Below are 23014 nucleotides of genomic sequence, written 5' to 3'. Positions count from 1 at the left end.
GCCCCCCCCACCCCCTCCCCCATGTGTTGCTCTCTGGAGACGGGGCCTTTGGAAGACAATCAGGTTCAGGTGAGATCATGGAGTGGAGATTCATCATGCGATTAGTGCCCTTATGAGAAGAGACAGAAGATCGCTTCCTTGCTCTCTCGCTCTCTCTTTTCCCACCAGCTGAGGACACAGTAAGAAAGCAGCCGAGTACCAACCAGGAAGAGAGCACTCACTGGAGACCAGCCGTGCCGACACTCTTTCCTTGGACTTCTAGTTTCTTTCTTTTTTTTTTAAAGTATAATTTATTGTCAAGTTGGCTAACATACAGTGTATACAGTTGGCTCTTGGTTTTGGGGGTAGATTCCCGTGATTCATCGCTTACATACAATACCCACTGCTCATCCCAACAGGTGCCCTCCTCAGTGCCCATGATCCATTCTTCCCTCTCCTTCCCATCAACCCTCAGTTTGTTCTCTGTATTTGAGAGTCTCTTATGGTTTGCCCCCCTCCCTCTCTGTTTGAAACAATTTTTTCCCTTTCCCTCCCCCATGGTCTTCTGTTAAGTGCCTCAAGTTTGGACTTCGAGTTTCTATAACTGTGGGAAAATACATTTCTGTTGTTGAAGCCACCCAGCCTACGATGGTTCATGATGGCAGCTTGAGCAAACTAAGACAGCAAGTAAAGAATTCTGGAAAACTCTGCCCAGTCAAGGTTGGGCTGTGGTGAGGCTGTTTCCCACGGACCCCACGGTCTCTCGCTTCCCATTGTCTTTGGGAGAAGGTTCCCAACTCAGCCAGCAAGACCCCCGCACCTTTGTCTGGATGCTTGAACAGCCAGAAATGTCTGGAAGAGTTAGCAGGAAAACCTTAAACGAGGCTCCATAAAAATTTATTAAAATCAAATCCTTTCATATTCAACTTATTCATTAAAAAAGGTTATAATAGCCTGAAGGAGGAGTCTTAAAAAGCAGCTGAACTTTTTGTCTAGTTGCTTTCAGAAAGAACAACTCAAAACCATCTGCCAAAAGCATCTTTTTTGGCAGGTGGCCTTCAGGGCTCCTGTGACGTGGATCTAAAATTCCTTGCAGCAGGTGTGTTCATCTGATTACATGCGGGCCCTTGATCCTTGAAAAATCTTGGAGATGGAGTCCTACTCTAAATCAAATTTGGTAGAAGAGACGCACGTCTGTCTGGTCCACACTGCTGGGTGGCGCTGGCCCTTAACGCTCTCCCGCCCAGGCTCCGTCTTCCGAGGCCCGTGGTTGCAGACATAATGTGCGCTCGCGTGTGATGACGGTGGGTCACTTGAGCCCTGACCTCGAAGCATCCTTGATTCTGCCTTCAGGCTCCCCGTGGTCTTAGCCCCCCTGGAGGAAATCCCAGGCAGGCTCTTCAGTTTCTAAAATCCTGTTTGTTTCTTCCCAGCTATAAACATGAAATAGATCTACGGTACTGAGCATGGGAAGTTCAGACAAATAAGAATACAATTACACCCATCCCTCAGCAATAACTAGTATTTACATTTTGCTCTATTTCCTTCCAATAATTTTTTCCACGAATATACCTACGAACGCACATACGTAAGTATCTATATGAATGCAAGTGAATATGCGTATAAATATGGATATGACCAGGTAATTATATTTATATGGTTGTGATTATGCTCGCCATATAATTTTATGGGCTGACTTCATAAAAGTAATACAGTAATAATAAAAAAACAATATAAGTGAGTACAAATAAAAAGTAAGAGTCCCCCTCAGTCACACCCTTTATGACAGAGGCAACTACTTTTAGCCATTTGTCATTGTTGGTGCCCTCCGTGGGTGAAATCGCTCCAGATGAAGTGCTTCTGCATTTTTGGTTCCCCACTGCCCATGGGGCACCTGGGTGGCTCAGACTGTTAAGTGTCTGATTTTGGCTTAGGTCACGATCTCACCGCTGGTGGGTTCAAGCCCCTCATCAGGCTCTGTGCTGACAGCTGGGAGCCTGGAGCCTGCTGCAGATTCTGTGTCTCCCTCTCTGTCTGCCCCTCCCCTGCTCATGCTCTTCTTTTTCTCTTAAAATGTTAAGAGATGTGTCTCTTGAAATGTTAAAAAAAAATTTAAGGAGAACCTCCTCATCCTCTGTGATGAGGGACAAGGGAAGCCCCACTCCCCCACAGCCCTCCCTGTCCTTACCTTCCTCTCTCTGCCGGCCACATTTTTATTTTTAAATCTTTGAATTGAGTAGCTTCCTTGCTTTAGCTCCTACACTCAAATCCTTATTTCCTTATTAACTTTAAAGAGTACCTCTGAACCTCCCACGGGGAGAGATGAGGGACTTCACATCCCACATTCCTTTCTCCTTATTTTCAACCCCTTGTATCACTAGACCATCACGGTGTCAAACACATACACTCGTTCTCTATCTGGGGTGGAAATTTCCATGATTTGTTTATCGATCTCAGATTCGAAAAGAACATAATTAGTGTTTAAAATATTATGATTAATATTATTATTATTATAACTATTCTGTGCAGAAACAAATATTGTCATTAATCTTGTGCCATTTGTAGAAGCAAGATAAAAAAGCTGTCACCATGGGGCCCCTGGGTGGCTCAGTCAGTTGAGCGTCCGACTTCAGCTCAGGTCATGATCTTGCAGTTCGTGGGTTTGAGCCCCACGTTGGGCTCTGTGCTGACAGCTCAGAGCCTGGAGCCTGCTTTGGATTCTGTGTCTCCCTCTCTCTCTGACCCTCCCCTGCTCTCTCTCTCTCTCTCTCAGAAAAAAAAAAAAAAAGCTGTCACCTTGGAGGAAGGGAGAGGACAGCCCTCTCTACTTGTCTTTGACATTTGATATCACCGCGTGGCTGTGGAGATGACCGAGCTTCCGCACACTGTTGGCTCCTGCAGTTTCCTCTTGTCCCTGCTTTGGTCTGATTTGCTCCCACAGTGGTCTTCTGGGACCACACCTTCTTATTAGATTTCATCCACTGGCTGGATCCCATTCTTTAATTTCTTGGATTCTTTGTATGTTTTGCTGACACAGTTGACTGAGTGATTCTGCTAGGAAGTGTCTACGAACCGTACACTTTCTAAGTGCCTGTCTTGATTGGATTTTGACTGGTATAAACTAATTTTTCCTATGAGACTTAAATGGTCTGCTCCGTTCTTACCTAGTGCCCAAGGATGCTGATACGTGTCTGCTGCCATTGTGAGCGTCATTCAGCAGGAAGTTGTCTTTTGTTTTGCTCTAGAAGTTTTAGAGTTCTTTCTCTATCCCTGTGTTCTGTAACTTGCTGAGGATTGGGCTGTTTATGAGTCTAGAACTACCTGATGAGCCTTTTTAGTCCAGGGCTTCTTATCATCAGACGTTTTTCTTCTCTTATTTCCTTTCCTTCAAGTTCTCCGTTCTGTCCTCCTGAAATGCTTATCACACGGATGTGGCCCTTCTGCATTAATCCTTACTGTTTATTAATGATTTTTAAAATTTTTCTATATTCTGTGTGGTGTCCATAACTTTCCCCTCTAGTTCTATTGATTTCTTTTTTTCCAATCGGAATTTTTACGTTCCTGAGTTCTTGATCTCACTGCTCATTTTTCGAAGCAGTCTCTGGGGTCTTCCTGAAGAGGGAGGTTAAAATTCTTCCAAGGTGCCTTCTCTTTTCAGAATCATCCTTCTTATTTCTGGGGTCACCTTTGCTGTCCTGCTTTCGGGATGCTGATTGTCTTCAAGGGTCCAGCCGTCCTGGGTTGGCACTGGCCTTTCTGACATTTCTGAATGAAAGTGCCAGTACACAGGGCACCTGGGTGGCTCATTCAGTTAAGCGTCTGACTTTGGCTCAGGTCATGATCTTGCGTTTCTGAGATGGAGCCCTGCATTAGGCTCTGTGCTGACAGCTCAGAGCCTGGAGCCTGTTTCAGATTCTGTGTCTCCCTCTCTCTCTGCGCCTCGCCTGCTCACACTCTGTCTCTTTCTCTCAAAAATAAATAAGCATTAAAAAACAAAAAGAAAGGGCCAATACAAGTCAGCCTTCCTGTCAATGATGCAGGCAGGCAGGGTCCCAGGACCCTGAGGCGGCCCCGCAGGACCAGCCCAGAGGGTGTTTGGCTCCACCCAGGATGGAAATCAAACAAGGAGGAAATAAGAGCAGAGTCTATTGAAAGGAGTAAATGATAACATTAGCAGATGGGAGTGTCTGGGAGACTCGGAAAAAGAGAAGCGAGTCCCCCCCCCCCCCCCCCCCCGGTCTCCTGGGTTTGGGGGTTTATATTGGAAAGGGGTCCCGGATATGTGTTACTTCAGGAATCTTGGGTAGGGTCCGATCAAAGGCGAATGTCAGGTGAATAACAGATGTCATTCTATAACCACCGAAGGCAGGGGTATTGACACCAGTGGTGACTGAGGTTGGCTTGAAGCTAATGTCCTGGAGCTCCAGATCTGGTTTTTCTTAGATGTTATCAGGTGTGTGTGGGGGGGTGGCGCCTAGGATGAGACTCAGAGAATGATTAACTTGTTTGCTTCTCCCTTGGGACGGGAACAAAGCTACTTTGGTTTACTCAGGGGCAAGGTGACATACAGAACACGAGTAAATGGGGCCTCGAGGAGAAATGGCTGACCTGGAGCCTTTCTAAAATGGAGTCCCTTCAGGATTCCTGTGTCATCAACACCTGTGTTTGCCCCTGAACGTGAGGAATGCCTGCAAACCTTTGGAGAGGTGGGGCATGGATTCCATTTCTGCCCGGGAAAGGGTGACCAGGTTCTCCCCACCCCCCAACAAATGCCAGAGGAAGAGGGCCTTATCCTGGGGCACCCACCCAAACCCTTAGGAAGTTGACTCCCTTAAGAGGACCTTTTCCTAGCGGTGGGAGACCCATTCAGCTGTTCCAGGTAAAGGGCTTTAATCAGTCACCCCAAGTTCCACCCTGTGTCCATTCTGGCTCTTAGTACCTGCCATCTTGGGGTGCTCATGCTGTCCCATAGTGCATTTCTCTACCTCAGCTTTACCCTTGTGTTTTCAGCCAAGACTTGCTCTGCTCAACCTTGTCCGTCAAGATAAGCAAAATAATTCTGCCAATTGTTTTGACCCAGAGATGGTGTTTCCCTTCTTCTGTTCTGTTTTTCTGTTTGAATGTTTTTGGAGTTAACAGTACATTATAAAGATTTCCAATGTCATTAAAATTTGAGCAGACATCATTGATATACAGTTTACTCCAATATGAATGTGCATTGCTTATTGATTTCTACATTTTTAGATTTTAAAATTTTTTCTTCCTTTCCTTTCTTTATGTTTCCACCAAAAAATTTTTAAAAAGTTTATTTATTTATTTTGAGAGAAACAGTGTGAGCAGGGGAGAGGCAGAGAGAGGGAGAGTGAATCCCAAGCAGGTACCACATTGAGCCAGGGGCAGGGCTCGATCCCATGGACTGTGAGATCACCATCTGAGCCGAAATCAAGAGTCAGACACTTAACTGACTGAGCTACCCAGATGCCCCTGTGCTTCCATTTTAAATACAATGCAATATAATTTTTTTGGCACACAAATTTTTGATCACATTTCAGCATAGATTTCAGACAATAGAGTTATTGGGTCAAAGGCTAAGAACCGGTATTTGGACTCTTAATTACATAATTGCCAAGTTGTTTTTTCTAAGCTGTTGTTTCAGCGTCTACAAAGTACCCAACCGATTATATTCTCACCAATATGTTAACAACAAAAACACATACGCAAACAAAACCAGCCCACACTGAAAAAGCAGCATAAAAAATTTTTATTTCTTTGGTGACGTATGAGATCAACCATTATTTCCATGTATTTTATTAGTTGTTTGTTTTCCAGTTTTGAGAATGGTGTGTCCATGTCCTTTTTGTGCTCCCTGTTTGCCTCTTACTTTTATTTATACTGTTTATAACGCTCAGAAGTTTATATTTTTATACCGGCAAGGCTCTGAGTCTCTTCCTTTGTGAATTCTGTTGTTACACTTCAACTTTGAATGTCCTTTGACTATGAAAGAGGGGTTAGATATTTACATGTAATTCACTCTAGGTTTTGATCATTTGATTTCTTGGTCTTCTCCTTTTCAACAGTCTCTTCATCTTGTTCATGTCTTACTGCACTAAGTAGAATTTCTAGGCTTGTGTTACTTAATAGAAAAGGTGATGAGCATGTTATCTTTTTCCTCATTTGAATGGCAGTGATGGGGATTTTCAAAGTGGGATGTGTTTGGGGTCCCTTTGGATGTAGGGGGAAAAGAGAAGAAAGAAATTACACTTCACTAATGTCCACTGTGGAAAGACACGGCCCCTCAGTTGGTCATCTGCCTGTTTGTCTGATGTGGTGGAGGTATTCAGGACAGGTGAACCTCTATTCATGGTGGCACTGACCTTCCAGTGACTTGTGACACAAACGCCTGGCTAGGGGGATTTACAGATTATACTAATTAATTTTAATTAGATGAACGCTCAAAAAAGGGGCAAGATATGTTCCAAGAAGCTCTAGCTTTGGGATCATGCAGATCATGCAGGCCCAAGTGGACCTCAAGACAGTGGCTGAGGTGGCATTTCCTGTGGTTCCCAAAAGAGACCTTCATCGGCGCTTTATGAATTAAAACACCAGCGAGCCAATCAGAGCAGATGAAAGTTGGCTGAAGCCATTGGAAAATGTGGAAAAGACTATTTAAAATGGCGATCTGTATTCACTCTCATGAATAGTGAAATCTGGCTTGTATCTTTGAAATGGGATGGAAAATGACTACAGATGGCTTTTGTATCACAGTCAAATGTGGGGCTTAGTTCAGGGCAAAGTCCTTAAAAATGTTGTCAAACACAGAGAGTCACACACTTTCCGCCATCAATGGGGGAATGATCCACATTTGCTGATCCTTTCTGAGATGGCGGATGCTGTCGGCCACACACGCTTCAGGATGACACTTCGACAAAGGTTTGGGGAAATGACTTCTCTGAGAGGAAGCTCATGCTATGGAAAGAGCATTTTGAAAATCATGTTTTTGGAAATGTTTCAACCATGATGTGATTCTGTTGCAAAAAAAAAAAAAAAAAGATGTGAGCATGCTATCTATAAACTCAAATCTGCAAAGCTAAAAAATCTGGAAACAGAACTTTGTCAACCGCTTAAGAAATCTTCCAAATGAAGAGATCAAGTGTTTCTTAGACCCATTTGTTAAAAATGTAAAAATGAGATTGCCTTCAGTTTGCAAAATCATCCATTGACATTAGGGAAGAAGAAACTCTACCAGCCAAATATCAGCAGAAATCTTGGTATGCCTGTAGGGTGGGAGTGCAGAGTGAATATTGTGATTTAGTAAATACTGCCAATGACATTTGTCTTCAGTTTGGATCTGTGTCTCTTTCTGAGGTGTATTTTTGGTGATGGCAGATGTTAAAATCTAGTATGGAAATACACCCAACCTACAAGCAGATCTTTAAATCACTGCATATAACAAAACGTTATGGCAAGCACTTCGATAAACATGAATGATATTAAATCACATTACTTTCCATAAAAAGTCTAATTTCCGTGTTTTCAGAGAAAGATCATTCATTTAATTAAGCAGCGCTTTAAATTTATTAGTCTAGAGTTAGTTGCACATGGATGTCTCATATTTCAGAATGTTTTCGATTTGTGCTTTCTCTATTTGTTTTAATAAACTCAGAGGTTCATCTAGTTGATTGCTTCTGTTTCAATAGCCAGTTCTTTTCTCTGTTTCCTAATTCATCTTTTTCATGATTCCTGTTTTCTTAATTTATCTGTATGTGGTTGGTAGTTTTCTAAGAAGTTAGTGTTTAAGACTAATTTCGTGTTTATTTTTTTCTCTTTAGGCTAACGAAAGCAAATACCTAACATTTTATTTGACTATGACTTTGCTATATACCTCGAATTACTTCCGTTTTTGTTTTTTGAAGATAAACCTGTAATTTTAATTTAATAACTTCAATCTAGGAAGTATTGGAGAGCATATATTAACAAATTCAATTTTAACGAGCAAGTTCAAGGGATCGAATGTACAACGTGGTGATTATAGTGAATCGTATTGCATTGTGTGCTTGAAAGCTGCTAAGAGAGTAGATCTTAACTGTTCTCACCACAAAAAAGAAATGGTAATTATATGACACAACCGATGTGTTAGCTAACGCTTAGGTGATAATTGTTTTGCGATATATAAGTGCATCAAATTGACCATTGTACCCCTTAAACTTACACAGTGTTATATGTCAGGTATGTCTCAAGAAAGCTGGACAAAATATCATTTTAGCTATTAAAATATTGACTTTTATTACTGTTTCTATTTTTTTTAAGTTTACTTATTTATTTTGAGAGAGAGAGGATGGACAGAGAGAGAGAGAGGAGGGTGGATAGAGAGAGAATACCCAGGCAGGCTCCGTGCTGTCAGCGCAGAGCCCGACCAACGTAAGGCTCGATCTCATGAACTGGACCATGAGATCATGACCTGAGCCAAAATCAAGAATCAGATGTCTAACAACTGAGCCACCCAGGCGCCCCAGACCATGATTTTACATCCTTTTGTTGAACTACCTGACATGGCTCTGTTTTCCTGACTATACTTTGGCTGGTCAAATAATTTAATGTGCAGGAAAGAGATGGAAATTCAGAGCCCAGAGAGAAGCATAGGAATAGATGTTGCTGCAGAGTAGAAAAACCCAAAAAGGCTCTGCAAGTTTGAGTTTTAGGTCCGTTCTGGGATAGCAAGTGTGGTCTTGGACCCACAACAGGCAAGAGCAGGAACTGAGACCATGGTCTGGCTGTCCTTCCTTTAAGTGGAGACGTGACTCCGTCTACCCACTGCTCGGCAAAGTGGCAGAGATGTTTATTTCTGCCCAGACAAAGGCCATAAAGGCTCCAGTGATAAATTGGAACTCAAAACCTAGAGTCAGGGAAGTGCCATCCCAATTGACACTACACATTGAGGCATTCCAAGCCAAGAATGAATGTGCAAACTGGTCCTCTGCCCGGGAGATGCCTCAGGCACTTGGGTCACGAGCATGGCTTTCTGAGCACAGGGGACTCTAAAGGCAAGAGGTGTACCTGCTGACGATGCCATGGGGCTCCCCTCCATGGAAAGTGGTCGTCCACACCAGGAGACAGCTTCTCTGCTAGAAGCAAAGGAGGACGATTAGTGCCTTAAGAAATTGAGATAATAGAATGACATTCTGAAAGAAAATGTGAAAAGTAGAAAAATAAAAGGTAAAGCAATAAAAATTGTAATCAAAGATTCAGAGTCCGTGAACAATGAGAGGCGGATTTATAAAAGAACCAAATTAAACAGCCAGAAATGGAAAGCGTGGTCATTTTGGTGAAAAAGCCAGTGGACAGGTTAAGCCGTGAATTACATTACAATTGAAAAAAGAATTGGGGATTTAATTTTGAGGAAGTTGCTTATGAGATACACAGATAAAAACATGAAAACTAGAAAGAAGAATTTGGGGTGCCTGGGGGGCTCAGTGGGTTAAGCGTCTGACTCTTGGTTTCAGCTCAGGTCACAATGTCACGGTTTGTGGGGTTGAGACCTGTGTCAGGCTCTGCACTGAGAGCATGAAGCCTGCTTAGGATTCTCTCTCTCCCTTTCTCTCTCTGCCTCCCACCCCTCAAAATAAATGAATAAACTTAAAAAAAATTAAAAAATAATTTAAGAAATGTGGACGAGACAATAATTTAAAAGTTCAGATTTAGTTCAGCTCAAGTCATGACCGAGAGTTACGCGATTGAGCCCCATGTTGGGCTCCTCACTGGGTGTGGAGCCTGCTTAAGGTTCTCTCTCTCTTTCTCTGTCCCTCCCTCACTTGTGCACTTGCTGTCGTTTGTGCTCTCTCTCTTTTTCTTTCTCAAAAAAAAAAAAAAAGAAACAAAGGAATCGAACCCAGAGGAAAGAGTGCCCACAAGAAGCAACAGTGAGCAGAGTAATTGGTGAACTTGTGGAAGAGTCTAGAAAAACTTTGGTTGTAAGTGGAACAACAACAACGATGACTGTTAATGGGATGGCTTGAATGTAAGGTTGACCTGAAATATTGGACAACATAACAGGGGAGAAAAAGGCAATCCAAAAGTGATCAACCAATAAATACATATGAAAAGCTAGTTCACCAAAGAGGAACCCAGAATGGCCAAAAGTCAGAGAAGAAGTTGCCTGAACTAGCAATCAAGGAAATTCAGTTAAGAAAAATGTAACAGTCTGATAATACCAAATGTTGGCAAGGCTATGGGGCAAATAAACACTCTCTTTAGACTAACCACACCCATCTTTCAAAGGGTGGAGACTGATTCCTCCCTCCAGGAGTGCGGGCTCTACTTAGCCACTTGCTTCTGATGATTTGAATGTAGTGAAAGTGATGGCATGTGGTTTCCAAGAGCAAGTCATAAAAACTCCCTCTGGTCTCTTGGCTCACTTCTCTGGGGGAAACCAGCTGCTACGTCGTAAGAACACTTGAACTGCCCTTCGGTGGGGCCCTCAAGGAAGTGACTTTTTGTGAAGACCCGTATGAGTTAGCCTTCTTGATAGTGGATCCTCTAGACCCAGTCAAGCCTTCTGAGGGTGGTCGCTCTGGTCAAGGTCTTGACTGCCAACTCATGAGGTCCCCTGAGCCAGAACCACCCAACTAGGCAACTCTTGATTCCTGAACCACAGAACCTGTGAGATAGTAAATATTTGTTGTTCTAAGTCATTCACTTCAGGGGCAGTTTGTTACATAGCAGTAGAAAATGAACTCATCCACTTTGGAGAGCAGTCTGGCAAAATCGTGTGATACCTTATGCAGGTATCTGGGTGGAAGATTTGCCGGCAAAAGTATGCAAAGAGACACACACGAGGATCTTCACTGTAGCATACTTTTATATCAGTTGGATAATGAATAAACAAATCGCAATATATTTACACAGTGGAGAACTATGGAGCAGTTAAAAATAAATTAGGTGTATGTGTATGGATTTGGATAAATCCCTAAAATTTAATGTAGAGTGAAATGTGTGAGTTGTAAAAGCATATGTGTGGTATGATATTATTTATGTAAAGTTAAAGATACATACAGCAATACTGTAATGTATTCTATACAGTTACTTACAAATGTAGGGAGATTTAAAACATGGATGGGAAGGATACAGTTCACAGTGGAGGCAAGGAGGTGGAGGAATGCAAGAGGTGAGCAGGGCATCAATGTAATCTATTATTTCTGTTAAAAAAATCTACACCAACTAAGGTAAAATATTAGCCTCCATTCATTCTGAGTGGTGGGTCCATGCATGCATTGTGTTATTTGCTGAATTTTCTATTTGTTTGAAATACTCTTTCTTGCCATTCGTGGGGGTTTTCATTCTGCTACTATTTTGGGTTCTTTGCACTGCCCGCCCATTTTCCAGACCAGCTTGCCTCTCAGCATATTGGTTTTTCTTTTTGACCTGATATCGCCTCACCTACTGTGATATTTTCTTATGAATTTGCATTCTCATTTCATAGGCACCCTGCTTTCTTACTTGGTTGTAAGGACATAGCCAGAAACCGTAAAATTGTCTTCTCTCTTGGATCACATCATTGTTGACAGTGTGTCCTTTGTTCTACATCTTCTTAAAAGTGCTTCCTCCTTTAATGATGCAGAACTTTTTTATGCAGACCCCCACGTTGGTGTTTTCTGCTTACTCATTCCTGTCTGATTTGAGCTCCATCCAAGCCCCGTTTGCCAATTGGCACGGCCCCTGCAGATCTTCACAAGGGAACACAATTGTTTTATAAGTGCTTAGTCAAATGCCCGGTGTCTGGCTGGCATTCACGTAGCGCATCTTTGCTGGAGTAAGATGGGCTCTTCTTGTCTCCCTATAACTTAACTCTTGGACTGTGAGGAAAAGACGTACATTTCTGGGGTGTTGGAGATCTTCTGCAGGTCTTCCTAAATCAAAAGTAAGACATGAACAACCATAATCCGCGTACGCCTTTGCCCCCAGGGTCCTTCTCACGGACATGTGGGTCTGCCTCGAATTTCGCATCTCCACGTGGAGGGGCTGTGGAGCCTCCCGTTTCTAGCCACGTTGCCTACTGGGAGGTGTGATCCTTGAGCAGCCGGAGACATTGCTTCCCAGTGGTGCTGAGGACAGTGGGGATTTGACCCAGGTTGCTTTTAAAAAGCAATTTCCACGTAGTCTGAAGGGCGATAGCCTGATGTCCTGGCTGGCCATTCCTGAGTCCCTGAAAGAGGAGAGAGTTTGGGTAGAGAAAAACCTCTTCTTAGCCATTTACTGTCTGACTCTGTTCCTACTCTGATCCTAACGGTGCTGATTTGTGGAAGCTTAGTCCACAGCCCGGCATTGGTACTGTTGGGGGTATCATTATTGTTGTGTGCCTTAGGGTATTTTTAGGGGACCCTGGCAAAGGGTTGGCTAGGCTCTCTAATTTTTAGAACGCAAGGTCAACATTGCCCGTTGTATGCCCCTTATGTGTCGGGCATCTGACTAAGCACTTATAAATCAATTGTGTTCCCTTGTGAGGGTGTGCAGGGGGATGCCACCTGGGTTCACCTGTGAAGTCTCGCCTTGGTTCTGCACTCACCCCAGGCGCCTGCGGGGAGTGCAGACTTCAGCTGAGGTCATGTACTTCCTTTCCAAAGTCCATCGAAGACTTTTAAAATTCTTAAATCCTTTGAAAAAGTGTCAGAGACAAGGTAAAATGCATTTCTTTCTTTTTTAATGTTTTACTTATTTTTGAGAGAGAGAGAGAGAGACAGTGTGAGCAGGGGAGGGTCAGAGAGAGAGAGGGAGACACAGAATCCAAAGACAGTCTCCAGGCTCTGAGCTAGCTGTCAGCACAGAGCCCGATGCGGGGCTCGAACCCATGAACCGTGAGATCATGACCTGAGCCCAAGTCGGACGCTTAGCCGACTGAGCCACCTGGGCGCCCCAAGGTAAAATGCATTTCTCTAGATTCCCCACCCCCCGCCGAGGTCCATTACCAGAACCTATACAACCTAAATAAAATACTTTAGAGCCTTGCTTCTCAAACTATTTGTGGGGAAGGATTAGGTGGAACATGAAGTCAACTGGTCACCTGCTTAGATATTGGGACAATGCTACAAATTGCTATAAAAATCTCTATGCTTTCGTTCACTTCCTGTCCTTATCTCAGTGCAGACCAGCAATAAGTAGAATTCTATTGGCAGTGGTCCACACATCACACTTTGGAGGAGCCCTGCTTTAGAGTCCCTGCAGAATTACATTTTGGTACAGTGTTTGTCCAGAATAATAATATCAGTCCACTGCAGTATGCCTGGGTCTTTGATACTATAGACAAAAACCTGGCAGGTGCACTAGTCTGGGTTCTCCAGAGAAACGTGACCGATAGGGATACATATAGAGAGATTTATTATAAGGAATTGGCTCACACGGTGATGGAGGCTGAGAGGCTCCGTGAAATGCAGCTGGCAAGTTGGAGACCCAGGAAAGCCGGTGGTGTAAGTGCCAGTCTGAGGTAGAAGATGGTGGCCCAGCTTAGCAGTTAGGTAGAGAGAACGCATTCTCCCTTCTTCTGCTTTTTTGTTCTGTTCTTGCCTCCAGCAGATTGGATGTGGCCCACCCACCTTGGGCAGGGCAGTTTTTCCCCCCTTGAGTCTACTGATTGAAACACTAATCTCATCCAGAACTCACAGATACACCCAGAATCATGTTCAGTCAAGTGGACACATGAAATTAACCATCCTGGAAGGGCATCGTCTCAAGCCAATGTGAGTGGGTCTCCTCTTGTTAAATCTGCCAGGAAACATGGCGGTCCCTTGACCCTAAACAGGAACTGCTCTTTCCTTCCTTCCTTCCTTCCTTCCTTCCTTCCTTCCTTCCTTCCTTCCTTCCTTCCTTCCTTCCTTCCTTCTTTCCATCTTTTTAATTTTATTTCTAGTATAGTTAACACATAGTGTTATATTAGTTTCAGGTGTACAACATAGTGATTCGACAGTTCTACACGTTACGAAGTGCTCATCAAGATAAGTGTGCTCTTGCTTCCTTTCACCTGCTTCCCCCTTCCCCCTATACCTGCCCCCTTTTTAGCCTCCTGATACCTTGTCCTTGAGGTGACCATGCAGCCAGCCTCCCTGGTGCCCAGGAGGCAGACTCATCTTCAGTTCTGGTGCTTTCCATTCAAATAGCTCCTTGCTCCCAATACAGCAGGCTGCTTGCTGATGGCACGTGGAATTTGGACCCCCGGTGCCCTGCTGCTCACACATAGGTCCCTCAGCACTTGGATGCGCAATGCCACTCCGCTTCTCTCGGGAGCTCACCCTCTGCCAGGTCCTTCTTGACCCCCTCTTAATACCCCAGTGTGTTTTGTTTTCAACCGAACGAATCCGTGGCCTCTTTGCCCTGCATCCTGCTTCATATAATCTTCAGCAGATAATCACCGTTATTATTGAGAGTACGTCTAGTATTAAATCCGGTGCTTTCTGTACTTTATCTTTTTTCATATTTACAAAAATACTGTCCAGTGTATATCAAAACCCCATAGGTGCAGAGCAGCAGAGTGTTACTAACAGAGGTTAGCCACTTACCTGCATGGCTAACAAGGGCAAGAGCTAGAATTTCAGTCCCAACACCGGATTTGACCACACAGTTCTGATTCCTTACCGTGAAACCGCACTGCCTTACATAAAAAAAAAAAATTGTTCCCATGATAGTCAAATAATATCAATGAATAAAATTGCCATTGAAAAAATGTTTTTAAAATTTTTTTTAAACATTTATTTAATTTTGAGAGACAGAGCACGAGTGGGGAGGGGCAGAGAGAGAGAGGGAGACACAGGATCTGAAGCAGGTTCCAGGTTCTGAGCAATCAGCACAGAGCCCGATGCGGGGCTCGAACTCAAAGACTGAGAACATGACCTGAGCTGAAGTCAGATGCTTAACTGACTGAGCCACCCAAGTGCCCCCCCAAATTTTTTTTTTTTTGGAAAGAAGAATCCATCTTATGGTTGCAATTTAGGATCATGTTTGTCTTTGCTAATGAACTTGGATGTGTTTCCCTTCCTTAGCCAAAGAGACTATCTTTTTTATATATATATATTTTTTAACATTTATTTATTATTGAGAAACAGAGAGAGACAGAGCATGAACAGGGGAGGGGAGAGAGAAGGAGAGACACAGAGTCTGAAGCAGGGTCCAGGCTCTGAGCTGGGCTCAGAGTCTGTTGCAGGGCTTGAACACCACAAACTGTAAGGTCATGACCTGATCCGAAGTTGGACGCTTAACCGACTGAGCCACCCAGGGCCCCAAAAGAGACCATCTTAAAGCTTGGGTTTCCCCAGGTGGTGTGGAGTGAAACTTAGTTCTTAATCACAGCAGCGGCTGTTTTTAGCTTCCTTGGAATTAAATTCATCCCTTTGTTGAACATGACTCCATTTATCAATATTCAGGGTTCACTTGCACGTTTCTTTTGCCACTATATGTGGAGCGTTTTGGGTGCAGACTGAATGTACTGAACATGTGCCTAATTTTGTAAGCTGCGTTTTCCAGAAGCACATCATGTCGGTATATCAAATGCGATTCATTTGTGGCCAGTTTTCTCTGCAAAGTACGCGACATGTATTCTGTGGCTGAAGTGGGGAGGGGCTTGGATTGCATCAGAGTGAGTATAACCTTGACACTGTGGCTGTAAACATTTGCACAGTGTACCCAGAGCCCGGTGAATTTCATAATGGGCAGATGTTTATAGAATGATGAGCGGTGAAAGGGGAAAAGGATGCTTTTGCATGTGTGCTGAGTTGGGGGAGAGGCAGAGAGAGAGAGAGTGGGAGACACAGACTCTGAAGCAGGCTCCAGGCTGTCAGCACAGAGCCCGACACAGGGCTCGAACCCATGAACTGCAAGATCATGACCTGAGCCAAAGTTGAAGGCTTAACCGACTGAGCCACCCAGACACCCTGAAAGATTCTTGTATTTTATGCGTAAGGATAGATTCAGCTTGGAAGGGGAAGTCTGACTTCTAATTAGCTGAGGACGTTTGTTTTGTTCCCCTTATAATCGGCCAATGCAGATGTGCTTTGTAACTAGCATCCTGCCGCCTGTGACTGGCTCACGGCTGTAGGTTTTGTTAGCCCGGGAGGGGTAAGTGTGGTTCGGAGCCTGATGGCTGGCTCTTGCCTCAGCCATGTAGTCTGTTTTACTTTTTGGGGGCCCAGAACATTTGTGAGAGATGCCCCAGTTGTTATGATGAGTGAAAAGTACCTTTGATAGAAATAGAGAAATCAGGAAGCGTGGCCTATTTTTCAGGAAGATAATTAATTCGTTTTTAGACATCTTGAGTTTGAAATGAGAGTTTGACATCCGGTGGCAATGTCTGGTGCTTAGCTGATGATGCCTAGTGGAAATAGCACGAAGGAGGCTTGTGTTCTAGAACTGCTGCTTCTACTAACCGACGTTGGGCCCCGGTTCAAACCGCGTAACTTTTAGGGGTCTCGTTGGTTAGTTTGTACATCCACGGCTCTCAGCTCAAACAGGGACATGCTGGCGTGTGCTCTGGACTGGAGGGAGAGAGGGCGGGGGGTGGGAGTCAGGGGTGTCCGGGGTGGGGGGAAGGAAGATAGGGGTCCCCGCTACTGGTGCCTGCTGGCTCCAGCATCCCACGATTGGGGCAGTTGTATTCCTGTAATCACAGCTTGGGCTCAGCAGTGCCTGGACGGGCCATGGGCTGCTCCTGCTTAGCATGCAGCTGCAGACTGTAGTAAGCGATAAGACTGCTCAAGTGGCTTCTGTGGAGAGTGAGGGATGTGTGGGGGAGAGAGCTCAGGGGTCGTTTCTCTCCCACAGAACCCTGGCACAGAGGCCCTCACTTCTTGCATGCCTCCGGCGGTGGGGAGATTACTCCTTTCAATGCTGCCCAGTTCACCTTCCAGAAGCTCTCTTAAGATGTGTTTTCTTACTCACAGCCTGTAATCGACTCCCCGTACTCCCTACCGATTCCCTAATTCCACTCAAAGGGGGACCAGTCCCCTTTGCCCCCTTTCCAGATAGGGAAGCAGAACATTCTTCCTGACATCCTCAGCGGCTCTCTCGCTCCCTTTCTAACTGCCTTGTGTTTCTCTGCTGCACTTGCCCCTCCAGTCTCCTTACGCTGCCTCCTTCCTCCCTCTTTCCTTAGCCTGCATCGCCCTGCTGGGAGCTCTTAAGCCCCAGGGCTGGTGTCTGGGCAGAGGAGCTTTGCTGGTCGAAGGGATGCTGTACTTCCCTGTAAGATTCTGGAAGCTGCTTTGTCCTGGGACACCTGAGTGCCATGCACCTTTCCGGCGGGGCGGGTGGCGTGAGCGGCGTCTCAGAGGGCTGTGCCCATGAGTTGCTTTGGGCAGCAGGTGTCCGCATCCCAGCCAGGCAGAAGGCTGCAACGTGTTTACATAGGGCCTGCCGTTTCCTACCCGATTCGGGTGCTGTGTGAGTGGCCCACCTGCTTTACCCGGGAAGAGCCAAACCCTTGGATGTTCACACGGTCACAGCCAAGACACCCGGTGCCTGGGGAGCCCAGCATTTCTGGGGTGTGCGTTCCTTAAGGAGCACCGAGAAAGAGTTTATCAGGCCAAGGAAAGGAGCAGGGAGCCTTCTTTTTTTGCACAGAGAGGATGAGGACGTGATAATGACATGGCGGCCTGCAGCCTCCAAGGACCACATGGTTCAAGTTCACGATTAAATCGGTAAAATGAAGGAAGATGTAAAGCAAAGAAATCCATAGACTTGAGGTCATTTGGGGATGGTTTAGGCCCCGGGGACCCTGGAATCATCTGACTTTCCCTCTAGAAGTGCGATTGTTATTTTGAAAACGACCACTGGCCATCTGAAAACCAAGGTGGTCCTTTCAGGAAGGGAAGAAGGAACGAATGGTGATCTCTTTCTCTCTCCACTCTCGCTTCTCCATGAACAGGGAAAAGATGCCTTTCCACCATGTGACCGCTGGCTTGCTGTACAAGGGGAATTACCTCAACCGATCTCTCTCCGCCGGCAGCGACAGCGAGCAGCTTGCTAATATCTCCGTGGAGGAGCTGGACGGTAAGGAGCCCGCCCTGTCTGGGAGACTGGCCACCCACGGGAGGCATCTGAGGCTGTCGTGCGTCTAAGGCGGAAGCGCCAGGCCCTGGCCACCAGTTGTGGCCAAGTCTAACCGCAGTGCGACGGGCACGTGTTCAGAGATAAATTCTGCATAAATGACTTCTTTGTGCGGGACTGACCTTGCCATGGTTTCTTTGTACACTGACCCGGGGGGACAGCCTTCAGTTCCCAAAATACAGTTTCCGGCTTATGGAATCTTTATCTGGAATGGCGTTGTCGTGTTTCCATACTGTCATTTACGCAGGGCCCAGATGTAGGGGAGGTTTTAAGCCCTGCTAATGGCTGTCTCTTGACTTGGGGCCACGGTGCTTTGAATCTTGCCCACAACAGAATCCTCTGGAAGCCCTGGCTAGGTGGGAATGGACAGCAATTATTTTAATTGCATCTGTTCCTTTGTTACACGGTGTAGTCCTGGGTGTTCAGGACAGGGATAGGGATGGGAGCAGCGTGACTAAATGCATCCTGGGAACTTGCCCTGCTGTATCCTCACTGGGACACTAACCCCCTGATTAAACAGCAAAATTAAAAAGAGGAAGAAGGACTTAATTTCTTCTAGAATGGAGAATGAGGTGGAATCAGCCAGATGTCTGCCTAGGTGCTACATCTGCGGAGGCTGAGTCAGAATCCATTTCCCCCCGTGTTTAGGAATGCTGTGTTCCTTGTAAACACCATTGTAAAGCACAGAATTGAAATTTGCTTTCTAAAGAGAAGCCACAGTTAACCCAGAGGGCCCACCTATTTGCTTTGAAGTGAAATGGTCTGGCCAGTGTGCTGTCTCTGTGCAAGATGGCCGCCTCACGGCCGTTCCTCACAAGACAAAGGCGGGGAAATCCAGCTCTGGGCCAGCGAAGCCAAGCTCGCTGCGGTGTGGGCAGTTGGGGAAGGCGGAGGGACAGGGTCATCTGATAGCTTTTCCTGCTCTTGTCCATTTTGATTGCTTGCTTATCTAAAAGACTGGCTTATTTATGTCAGCAAACAGGAAGGTGGCAGAGGCTGGTGGGGTGGGTCCCCAGGGGAGGCCGGGGCATGTTACAGGAAGTTGGAGTGATGTGGCAGAACCAAGCTCACCCCCCGCCTGGTCAGAGGCTGGTGACAGGAGGGGAGAGCAGGACCCTTGAACCTCCTCAGCTTCAGTTGGCCAGAGGACATTCAGACACAGGACGGAGAAGCAGGCAGTAGAGACCTGACTGCCCCCAAAGCCAGGTGACCAGGAAGAAGGCCAAAGCTCAGCTAATGTGTTGAGCGGGGCCCAGACCCCCCTGCACCTGGGGGAATCTACTCCCGGGAGAGATTAGGGAAGTGGTACATTGATTTGGGGGTGTCTTTGCGTTTGTGTTTGGTTGAGTAGGTCCCTGGGCTTAGTCATCCGCAGGAGGGGCTGGAAGCCTCCGTGAGTAGAGGCCATGAGACCTGAGTAGAAAGTCCCTGTGTTTAAGGGTAACCCTGGAAGAGGCCGAGATTGCTCACCCAAGGAAGTCTGGAAATCGCCTGCGGCTCTCCCAGATCCTGGCTTCCCCCTGCCTTCCCCCTTCCCTCCCAACGTAGCCATGAATAATCAAGAGATGATTTCTCCTCCGAGCATCGGCCTTTTTCTCTGTTTAATCTGGGCCACNCTGCCCTCCGTGTACCTGGCCAAGTGGCCGAGCTCAGGAGCGAGTTTCAGTGAGTCCCAGGCAGCTGAGCAGGGCTGGAAGGTGCCTTCTCAGCAGACAGGAAGAGCCGGGAGAGATTCTGACAGCCCTCAGCCGAGAAGGGCAGGCTTAGCCAGGGGTCCCTGCGGGGTCCCTGATGAAGTACAGCCAGACTTTATAGCCTGAGGCCTGAGGCCAGCTGCTAAAGACACCGTGTTGTCCTTCAGGAGGGTAATCCAGCTCTCAGCTTGGAGAAGGGCCATTTATTTTCTGATGGAAGATTCCTTTTACTTATTTACTTTTGGCCAAGGTGAACCCTGAGTTATGACTGCTCATGCTTTATTACGAGCATCTTGGGGCCCCGGGCAGGGCTGTGCAGATGTGCGCTGAGTTCAGAGCAAGCAGGTAGGGTCTGAAAACGAAGTGTAGGTGGTTCTTGGAGAAGGCAAGTTTCTGAGGCTTTGCCTCTTTGCTCTTCTCTGAGCCCTAAAGTCCTGTTTCCTGTTGCTTGGGGACACCCCTTTTTCCTCCGAGGAAACATGGTGTTGCACAGGGAGTTGATGCATTGGACACTGATGGGCGTCAAAGCATCCTTTGTGATCCATTAGTTGGGCACCATCTTCCCTCACTGCACCCCCTTCCTTACCCCGCAGCGGCTGCAACCCCCTGTATATGAACTACCGAGGGGACAGTTTCCCTACCTGGTTACTGTTTGTCACCAGGGATGGAATGTCCCTTTCCTTCAGTGGAAGGGACAAACTCACCCATTCCGTGAGTGGTTACTTTCTGAGAAGAGGTGTGGAAAGAGCCACTCACCATGCAACTTATCTCCAGATGACATATACTCTGGAAAGTTTCTATTTCTTCTCTTTAAACAAAGGTCTGGAGGAAATCATGCAAACCTGCATCAAGTTGGCCAGACTGGAGTTGGAAATCACCTAACAAACAAACTCAGCAATGATGAATTGGTGGAGACATTCATTCATTCATACATTCATTCATTCATTCATTCATATATATTCATTTGTCTGTTCTCATTTATTCATTCGTTATAGAAATTTTGCCCAAATGCTTTCTGGGTAGAGGAGGAAATGAAATAGGTATAATATTCATTGCCTGTTCTCAAGGAATTTGCAGTATACCCGGGAATTTATATACATACAAAATTTATTAGCAGTATCTCGGGGCTTGATTTCATGAACTGCAAAATCACGACCTGAGCTGAGATCAAGAGTCTGACGCTTAACTGACTGAGCCACCCATGTGCCTGCCTCCTTCCTTTAAAAATAAAAAAAAACACCTTTTTGGTTAAAATAGAATATAGGGAAGTATTAATGCACAGTTCAGTTATTGAACACGAACATTCATGCAACAACCACCCAGGCTACGGAATGTAGTAGTATTAGCCCACTGAAGCATCCCCAAGGCCCTTTCCAATGCCTCTCCCTCAAAGACCACCACCACCCTGGCTTCCTATCAGCATTTCATGGNCATGCCGTATCTGTTCTTTTGTCCTCTTTTCTTCAATGTATCTGTGAGACTCGGCCATGTTTTTGAAGGGATCTGAAGTGGATTCATTTCCATGGTATCCCGTCATCTACAAATAACCACAATTATTTATCTGTTCTGTTCTCCTTGGGTCTTTGGGTTGTTGCCAGCTTGCAGCTATAAGGGTATGATCTGGCCATCCCCCTTTTTGTTGCTACATTAGTCTTAGGGTGTGCTTTCCTCGTCGCTCTGTCTTCTTGCTTTACTGGGGCCATATTTGTTTATCCTCTCTCAATTCTTTGTCTTATTGAGGACAACTTGGACACAGTTTGTGAAAATCTCTTCTGTTTCTTGTCGTAATGTTTACAGATACACATATATGCAAGCCTTTCCCCCACGTCTTCCAGGTGATGCTACCTTTCCTTTGTATTAGACAATGTTTTTGTATGGTTCCTTTTGCTTTTTTCTGTTCCGCTTTGTGACTCAATAAAGTTCTTTGCGGACCCAGAATCTGTGAGCAAACAGGGTTTGTAAAGAATTGTTAGTTTCTTTGTTCTATCTTCATTTTATCTTGGACCTGGGATAATTTTCCCCTTGTGAGCCCCAGCTGGATAGTCTAATTTCTAGAAGACACTCATATAGTCCATGGCGTCTGGGTGGAGGTAGGATATTTTTTTTTTTAATGTTTTATATATTTTTGAGAGAGAGCACAAGCTGGGAAAGGGCAGAGAGGGAAGGCAGAGGATCGGAAGAAGGCTCTGAGCTACAGCAGTAAGCCTGATGTGGGGCTTGAACTCAACAAACCATGAGATCATGACCTGAGCTAAATTTGGGCGCTTAACCTACTGAGACACCCAGGTGCCCCTGGAGGTGGGTTCTTGATTGCCCCTACTCTTGGGTTTGCTTCCTGTGTGACAGATTTGTGTAAGTCCTTTGTTTTTCCCTTGACTTGTTCTTCCTATTCCCCAACTAGTATCAAGCATTCAGTGACCCCAGGTACGCTCTGTTTCTCCTCCTCCCCCCAAATAATCCAGGATGGGACACAGTAACCCATAGCTCTTGTTGCTCCTGGAAAGTGGTGTTCCCTAATTGAGCTTAGTAAAGGGGTGCTGCTGGGCTGGGTTTGGATTGGGTTGGGGGATAAGTCACCATGGAAAACAGTTGTTACAAAATAGGGAGTGACTGCTTGATTTGTTGGGCAGGTAGCCTGTTGGCAAGGGGCAAACCATGGGGGTGAGTCCATGTCCTCCTGCCATAAGTAACACTATAGTTCTCAGGGTGGGTGGTAATTGTGTTTCTCCAGTTTCTTTGGTGTTGCAAATAGTGACAATTCTCCTCACCCCCTGCCATGTGTATGCATCTCAAAATTAATAGTTCTGGGGATGTGCTCATACATATGTTTTTGGGGGTATTTTAATTTGAGTTTGGGAGTAGATGTATCAGTCCACCACCCTTCCATCACNCGCGAAATCATGACCTGAGCCAAAGTCGGATGCTTAACCGACTGAGCCACCCAGGTGCCCCTGGTTGGCTCGATTTAGATGATTCCAGAGTCTCTGCTTTGGCACAGCCCACTTTCCTCAATGACCCCTTACTTCCATAACCCGGTGGACTGTCAGTGTTTGTCCTGGACTTTCTGCACCATCTGGCAGTTCTGCGCACACCCTTGGTTGTGATGTGTGTCACTGCTTTGGCATCCATGTCACTGGCTGGTCCTGTTCCTTCCTCTCTTCTACCTGTTTGTCTTTTCCAGTGTTCCTTGTGTGTCCCTCGTCTTCTGCCCACTGTTGTCCCTTGGGGTTGTTTTTTTCTCCATGGATACCTATGTGCTG

The 23014-nt window shown here is 45.7% G+C and overlaps 1 protein-coding gene across 1 annotated transcript in view; it reads left to right on the top strand.

Annotated features, from left to right (window-relative positions):
- The window catches only part of CALN1 (calneuron 1), a 476734-nt gene that overhangs the window by 85534 nt on the left and 368186 nt on the right, over positions 1-23014 (top strand). Inside the window, exon 2 of the mRNA XM_077777941.1 lies at positions 17879-18003. Coding sequence (XP_077634067.1) covers positions 17879-18003 — 125 coding nt within the window. The remainder of the gene's footprint in view (positions 1-17878; positions 18004-23014) is intronic.

This window comes from Crocuta crocuta, unplaced genomic scaffold (assembly GCF_008692635.1).
Source record: "Crocuta crocuta isolate KB4526 unplaced genomic scaffold, BGI_CrCroc_1.0 scaffold217, whole genome shotgun sequence".
NCBI classification, from domain to species: Eukaryota; Metazoa; Chordata; class Mammalia; order Carnivora; family Hyaenidae; genus Crocuta; species Crocuta crocuta.
The sequence above is the reverse complement of the archived record's forward strand: the minus strand, read 5'-3'. Positions and strand labels throughout refer to the sequence as shown.